General features: G+C 46.2%; 1 protein-coding gene across 1 annotated transcript in view; it reads right to left on the bottom strand.

The window, feature by feature from the left end:
* The window catches only part of EIF4H (eukaryotic translation initiation factor 4H), a 29001-nt gene that overhangs the window by 18555 nt on the left and 2831 nt on the right, over positions 1 to 7615 (bottom strand). Inside the window, exon 2 of the mRNA XM_017867327.1 lies at positions 7277 to 7609. Within this exon, the coding sequence (XP_017722816.1) occupies positions 7277 to 7609 (333 nt within the window). The remainder of the gene's footprint in view (positions 1 to 7276; positions 7610 to 7615) is intronic.

The following is a 7615-nucleotide window of genomic DNA, read 5'->3' as shown; positions in this document are numbered from 1 at the left end:
GGTGGCTCAAGCTTGTAATCCCAGCACTTTGGGAGGCCGAGATGGGCGGATCACGAGGTCAGGAGATTGAGACCATCCTGGCTAACACGGTGAAACCCTGTCTCTACTAAAAAATACAAAGAACTAGCCGGGCGAGGTGGCGGGTGCCTGTAGTCCCAGCTACTCTGGAGGCTGAGCCAGGAGAATGGCGTAAACCCAGCAGGCGGAGCTTGCAGTGAGCTGAGATCTGGTCACCGCACTCTAGCCTGGGCGACAGAGCGAGACTCCGTCTCAAAAAAAAAAGGCTGGGCGCGGTGGCTCAAGCCTGTAATCCCAGCACTTTGGGAGGCCGAGACGGGCGGATCACGAGGTCAGGAGATCGAGACCATCCTGGCTAACACGGTGAAACCCCGTCTCTACTAAAAAATACAAAAAATTAGCTGGGCGAGATGGCAGTCGCCTGTAGTCCCAGCTACTCGGGAGGCTGAGGCAGGAGAATGGCGTGAACCCGGGAGGCGGAGCTTGCAGTGAGCTGAGATCTGGTCACCGCACTCTAGCCTGGGCGACAGAGCGAGACTCCGTCTCAAAAAAAAAAAAAAAAAAAAGAAAAGTGAAGGACTAGAAAATTCCTGCCCAATCTAGACCCCTTGATATTCTTCCCTTAACAAAAAATTATTTAGGGATGGGCACAGTGGCTCACATCTGTAATCCCAGTACTTTGGGAGGCCGAGGCAGGATTGCTTGAGCCCAGGAGCTTGAGACCAGCCTGGACAACACAGCAAGACCCTGTCCCTATTAAAAAACAATTATTTAGCTCAAGCAACAGTTCTTTACATCTGTGCAGTCTCTGAAGAAGGCCAAGATGTAATCCTTTGGTCCTATTCTCGCCTCAAGGGCCACACCTTTCTTCCATTCAGCAGTCCCAGAGACTTAAGAGCTGCTGTATCACTGCTGCTAAGGCTTCTTTCAAAGGTCCTCAACACTGAAGCTGCGCAGCCCTTCCTGTTAAGATGAAGTTTCAGAGCCTGGCCATCCTGACTATCACCTTCTTCTTCATAGGCTCCAGTGTACTGATGCCTTAAAATATGGTTCCCAGAATGGTTCACAATAGTCCACATTTATAAAGCAAAGACCTATACTGATCTCACAACAGGTCTTTGCATTAATACAAACCAAGGCAGGGGCACCAAACTGCATTACTCATGCTTTTCCATCATGCACTTGAAGTATTTAAAACAGGAAGAAAAATCACAGCTTCAATTAGGAACATCCTTGGTAAAGCAGTAAAAATGAATCATGACCCACTTTTTAATACCCTATGTTATGAAACATGCAAAGCACTTCTCCTGCATACACAAGCATGATGGCTGCTCCAGGAAAAGCGCTTGAGCTACAAGCTGAACTAGCTGTTCTTTCTATAGAACAGCATTTTTCACCTGAAGGGAGCGACAACAAACTATGGTTATTCAGACATGGGTATCAGTTTTTTAAAAATGAAGTTAGTCTGTTCCCTGAAGTAAAACAACTGTATTTGGGTTTTTTTGTTTGTTTGTTTTGCGACAGGGTCTTGCTTTGTCGCCCAGACTTGAGTGCAGTGGTGCAATCACTGCTCACTGCAGCCTCAACCTCCAGGACTCAAGTGATCCTCTAGCCTCAGCCTCCCAAGTAGGTGGGACCATAGGCATACTCCACCACACCCAGCTAATTTTATTTTTGAAAAGACCTTGTCCAGACTGGGCTAGTGTGTCCTCCCGCCATGACCTTCCAAAGTACTGGGATTACAGGCATGAGCCATGGCGCCTGGCCAAAGTAACAGTATTTGTTGCCAATGGTAGAAGTCAAGCTTTCAAGCAAGAGTTTCAGAAAACCTGTATCCATCAACATAAGCCTGACAGCCTTTCAATATTCACAGACTTTTCTAACATCTATGGTGAATGTGACTTTGATACTGTATAACAAAATGGTATCAACATTTGGAAGATCTGCATGGCTCTGCCTGGCTCAGTAAACAGGACTTTTCCAAATCACCAACACATTACAAATGTATGCACTGGTAAAGGATCCAGTCAGACAGAGTACAAGATAAAGTGACTTTTTTTTTTTTTTTTTTTGATACAGAGTCTCACCCTGTTGCCCAGGCTGGAGTGCAGTGGTGCAATCTGGGCTCACTGCAAACTCCACCTCCCAGGTTCAAGCGATTCTGATTCTACCGCTTCAGCCTCCCAAATAGCTGCGACTACAGGGGCCCACCACCACGCCCAGCTAATTTTTGTGTTTTTAGTAGAGATGGGATTTTGCCATGTTGGTCAGGCTGGTCTCAGACTCCTGACCTCAGGTGCTTCGCCCGCCTCAGCCTCCCAAAGCCCTGGGGTTACAGGAGTGAGCCACCATGCCTGGTCAAATGATGAATTTTAATGTAAAAGTATTAAGAGTTTATTGATAAGGTTTCAGGTTCCACATTGCAACTAACCTTCACAGAAACTACTGCTTACTGAGTTATGGTATAGAATCAAATATGAATATCCAGAATTACCTGATTACTTCTCCCATTTCCAACTACTTATCTGTGCAAGGATTAAGCTGCTCCACAAAAGTCAACCAAAGTAACACATTCCAAGAGTGGAGACAGATGCAGGTATAACAAACCAGTTGTATCCTATTAAGCCAGACATTTAGAAGGCTCCAAAAATGTGAGTACGCATGAAAGACAGGGGAAGAGTGTGTAGAACAAAGGGAGGTGACGGCCCCCCTAGCCCCGTACTGGAGGGCCAGGCTTAACCAGAGGCTTGTCAACCATGGAGCAGTCACATACTTGAGCACCTTCAGAAGGTCCTGATCAAGACGGAAAATCACATAAAACATGACACAGGGAAACTTCGAAGAACATTCAACTTACACAAAAGAAATCTTAGACGCACACACAGCTGTCACTAGGTTCTATCAAAATCACGCAATCACACTCATTTCGTGCCCGAGTGTGCAGGTCTAATCAGCTACACATGATGCAAAAGCAACCAGGTGGCAAATACTCTCCTGAACCTTCTAGGGGAAGCTGGAAACCAGAGTGTGATCCTGGACAGACATTCAGAGTCTGCTTTGTACGTTCTAAGCTTCCAGGGAGACTCCTTAAAACTGTGAAGTCTTTCCAGAACGCTAAGCTTAATTTCTTTTCTTTCCTTTTTTTTTTTTTTGGAGACAGTCTCACTCTGTCGCCCAGGTTGGAGGAGTGCAGTGACATGATCTCAGCTCACTGCAACCTCTACCTTCCTGGTTCAAGCCATTCTCCTGCCTCAGCCTCCCAAGCAGCTAGGATTACAAGTATGCGCCGCCACACCCGTTACCTTTTGTATTTTTAGTAGAGATGGGGTTCTGCCACATTGGCCAGGGTGGTCTTGAACTCCTGGCCACAAGTGGTCCACCTGCTTCGGCCTTCCAAAGTGCTGGGATAACAGGCATGAACCACTGCACCCAGCCACTAAGCTTAATTTCTAACAGAAATATAAATTGTGGCCGGGCGCGGTGGCTCATGCCTATAATCCCAGCACTTTGGGAGGCCGAGACGGGCGGATCACGAGGTCAGGAGATAGAGACCACCTTGACTAACACGGTGAAACCTCGTCTCTACTAAAATACAAAAAAAATTAGCCGGGCGTGGTAGCGGGTGCCTGTAGTCCCAGCCACATGGGAAGCTGAGGCAGGAGAATGGTGTGAACCCAGGAGGCGGAGCTTGCAGTGAGCTGAGATCGCGCCACTGCACTCCAGCCAGGGGCGACGAGTGAGACTCCGTCTCAAAAAAAAAAAAAGTGGGTATTGGGGCTCACACCTGTAATTCCAGCACATTGGGAGGCTGAGGCAGGAGGATCCCTTGAGCCCAGGGGCTTGAGACTACCCTGGGCAACATAAAGACACTGTTTCTACAAAAAAACACAAAAATTAGCTGGGTGTGGTGGCGCACCCTGCAGTCCCAGCTAGTTGGGAGGCTTAGGTGGGAGGATGGCTTGAGCCTCGAAGGTCAAGGCTGCACTGAGCTATGCCTGCCACTGCACTCCAGCCTGGGTGACAGACGAAGAGATTAGATAGATTAGATAGATAGATAGATATAGATAGATAAATTGATAAATGTTTCTAACTCATATGTGGGGAAAATGAGGCTCAGAGAGGTGAAGGAACTTACTTCGGATCACACAACTAACACATGGCTGAACTGATAAAACTCTGGTCTGCCTTATTCCAAAGCCAGGGCTTTTGCATCAACCTCTTAGCAGAGACCTCTTAGCAAATCCCAGTATTTCTGGTAACACTTTTCACAGAGGATAATGGTTCGGAATTAAGCAATGGAACACTTGGAGTGAAGAAAGAAGGATAAACAACCCAAACGACTTGACATTTGACAGGTAAACAGCATTTTAAAATAAGCTTTTCAACAGCTTTACAGGCCCTAGCATCAGTGAAAACTAGCTGTAGTTTTTATACACTGCTTTCCTTCCTTTATGTATGTCTTAAAATATGCTTAGAGACAGGAAGTAGAATGGTGGCTGCCAGGGACCTCAGGGAAGGAGGGCAATAGGGAATTACTATTCAAAGGGGACAGGGTTTTAGTTTTACAAGCTGAAGAGTTAAGGAGCTGGACAGTGGTGATTATTTGTACATTACAAATACACTCAATACCCCTGAAATGTATACTGAAAAATGGGTAAAATGACACATTTTATGTGTAGTTTACCACCATAAAAAATTTGGATAAAAATATGCTCAGAAATTTACACAGAGATGCTAAGCTTAAAGATTCAAAGGTTAGAATTCTAAACTCCTAGGCTGGGCATGGTAGCTCATGCCTGTAATCCCAACACTTTGGGAGACGGAGGTGGGAGGATCGCTTGAGTCCAGGAGTTCAAGACCAGCCTGGGCAACATAGTGAAACTCATCTCTATTTAAAAAAGAATTTTAAACTCCCTAACTGAATCTTGATAAAGAATAAATTTGGAGTTTTGTCAGTTTTTAGATGGCACCATTTCAGCCACCTCAATTCTTGCCACCTCCAAGTTCTACCCTAATTCTCAGGATTGGTGGTTTTCCACTAAGGACCCATAGCTTTGTTGCAATTAGAAATGTAAAATCAGTATTACTCTGCACTTTACTGCCAATGGCAAATGAGAAACTGGAACCTCACAAAGATAATCTAGCAAACTGCAAAACAAAGTCCATTCAAGATCTGGTACAATCAACTCTTGATCATTTGGAATTTTGTTTTGATTTGCTTGCTGAACAATGCAATCCCTGATTCTCTCCCTGGCCGCTGGGGACATGCCTTTATAGGCTCGGGGGAAAAAAGCAGTGGTTCAATACTGTTTCCTGACAACTGCACTGGTTATTAAACACAACTACAAAATAAACTCACGAGGATGGGTAATTACCAAACTATGTTTTAAGATTACAACTGTTTTTAGAGTTCAGGCCTACCATTTCTTTCACCTGTGACCCAAGTGATTTAGAGGTGAGATGTATTAGCCTGTCTGAGGCATTTTAGACAAGGGAGAAGGTGCCTACACAAGTACCAAACAAAGCAGTATTAAAAATGCTTTCCATAGGTGGCAATCTTCTATGATGCTTAAGCACTATAAAGCAGTGACATCTGTTCATGTGGACATAATTAAAACAGTTGAGGCTGGGCGAGGTGGCTCACGCCGGTAATCCCACCACTTCGGGAGGCTGAGGCAGGAGAATCGCTTGAACTCAGGAGGCAGAGGTTGCAGTGATCCAAGATCGCACCATTGCACTCCAGTTTGGGCAACAAGAGCGAAACTCCATCTCCAAAAAGAAAACAAAAACAACAAAAAAACCCACAAAACATATGTATAAATGAATACATAACTTCACCAACAGGGTTTTAAAACTACTTTTAAAAGTAGCAATACTTTACGTACTTTTACATGCATATGAAGCCAAATAGAAAATTCCAAGTCAGACATAGAAGATGCTTAACAGTAAAGAGACTTTCTATTAGGAAGTTTAAATGATGCTACCTAGGAGACTTTCCTGTCAGTTTCTGGAGTATACCTGGGGCAAATGGCTAATATTTTCATTTGCCTGTGGATATTTGAAATTAATAGCATCTTAACAGAAATTTACTTCTGATTGTTCCAGGCACTCCCCAAATGTTAAAATTTGACACCAGAAGAGCTGGCAAATGTGTCTGAAGGAATATTTTTTTTTAAATCCCCACACTCAGTTTAACAAGGCCACCTTATTGTAGTTCCAATGCAACTAAAATTTAAATTGACCACGCTGTTTAAGAATTTTTCTGGGTACTGCTGTGAACGTTTTTTGGAATTAGAAAAAAAAAAAAAAACCCTAGTTATTAAATTTCGAAATGACTTGAGAACAAATTTGATGTCTAGAAACCTACCCCAAAGGCGGTAATATCATGTCATCCAACATTTATTTCTTTTTTTATTAGCAAATAAAATGTTCTTTGGAATGACAATAGCTCCACCTACCCCAACACACTTCCACGTTACAGCATCATGAATATTAGCTACACTCCTGCACTGAAACAAGCTTTTGTTTGAGCCGTTCTCAAACCAAGGTATTAAAAGTGATCATTCTTCAACAAACAAAGATACTTCTGGACTGCACCCCAGGAGACCGAACACCTCAGTGTGTACTATTGTGTTGTTATCCTGGGAAAGTAATCCTTTCTGCAAGAAAACACAAAGCCTAAGTGTGTCCTTGACAAATAGCAAGATGTTCATAGCCTATATTCTAACGAGGCAACTTGTATTTTTTTCTTAAAGTGCAGATTCCTGGAAATTAAACACCAAGAGCTGTCTATTCAGAGATGTTTCTTTTAAGCAAGGTGTTTCAAATATACATAGTTGTCTGCATTTGACAACGATCAGGACGAGGCTAAATGCGGTTTCTTCTCCAGGTCAGAGCGAGAAACCAGGGAGAAATAAAATTGTGCCAAAGAGCACGTAGCACCTGTCAAGGCACTGTGACCCAAGACAAATTAACACAAAGAAGCTACGATGGATTTGTTTCCTCGGTCTCCCCCCGCCCGCAGGGAGTCGTACCATCCCCGGGCCAGAGCCGCCAAATCCCTGCCTCACACGTAAGGGGAAGGGAATTGCTCCTTTTGGCTTCCGACCTTCCCCAGTCGGCCGGCCTCATGGCGAAGGGGCCAGGGGCCTGCAGAGCGGGCAGACAACGGAGGGCCGCAAAAGAGGCCAGGACCAGATCGGGACAGGCCGTGTGGTCCGCACCCCGGCGCCGCAGCTCAGCCCCGCTCTTGTCCTACCGTAGGGGGGATGGGGCTTGAGGCGGGCGCTCGTCTCCGGGCACTCGGAGCTGCCGCGGCCGAGGCAGGGCAAAACCGACACGTTGTCGTTGGCGGGAAGCAGTGGAAGGGATCCGTCCCGCGCGCAAGACCCCGAGCACCCAGCCGCCGCCGCCCCGTCTCCGAGCGCGCCATTTCCAGGCCCCGGCCCTCCAGGCACCGCTCCTAGGCCTCCGCGGGCCCCCGGGGAGGCCCCCGCCTCCCGCCGCCCCGGCTGAGCGCAGGACTGCCGCCACCTTGACGGCCCCGACTCCGCCGGTCCCGCAGCCCTCGCCGGGGCCCGCGCACGTTCGCCTCACC

The sequence above is a fragment of the Rhinopithecus bieti genome, unplaced genomic scaffold (assembly GCF_001698545.2).
Source record: "Rhinopithecus bieti isolate Rb0 unplaced genomic scaffold, ASM169854v2 scaffold_3858, whole genome shotgun sequence".
NCBI classification, from domain to species: Eukaryota; Metazoa; Chordata; class Mammalia; order Primates; family Cercopithecidae; genus Rhinopithecus; species Rhinopithecus bieti.
Note: the sequence above shows the minus strand (reverse complement) of the source record. Positions and strands in the feature narration are given on the sequence as shown.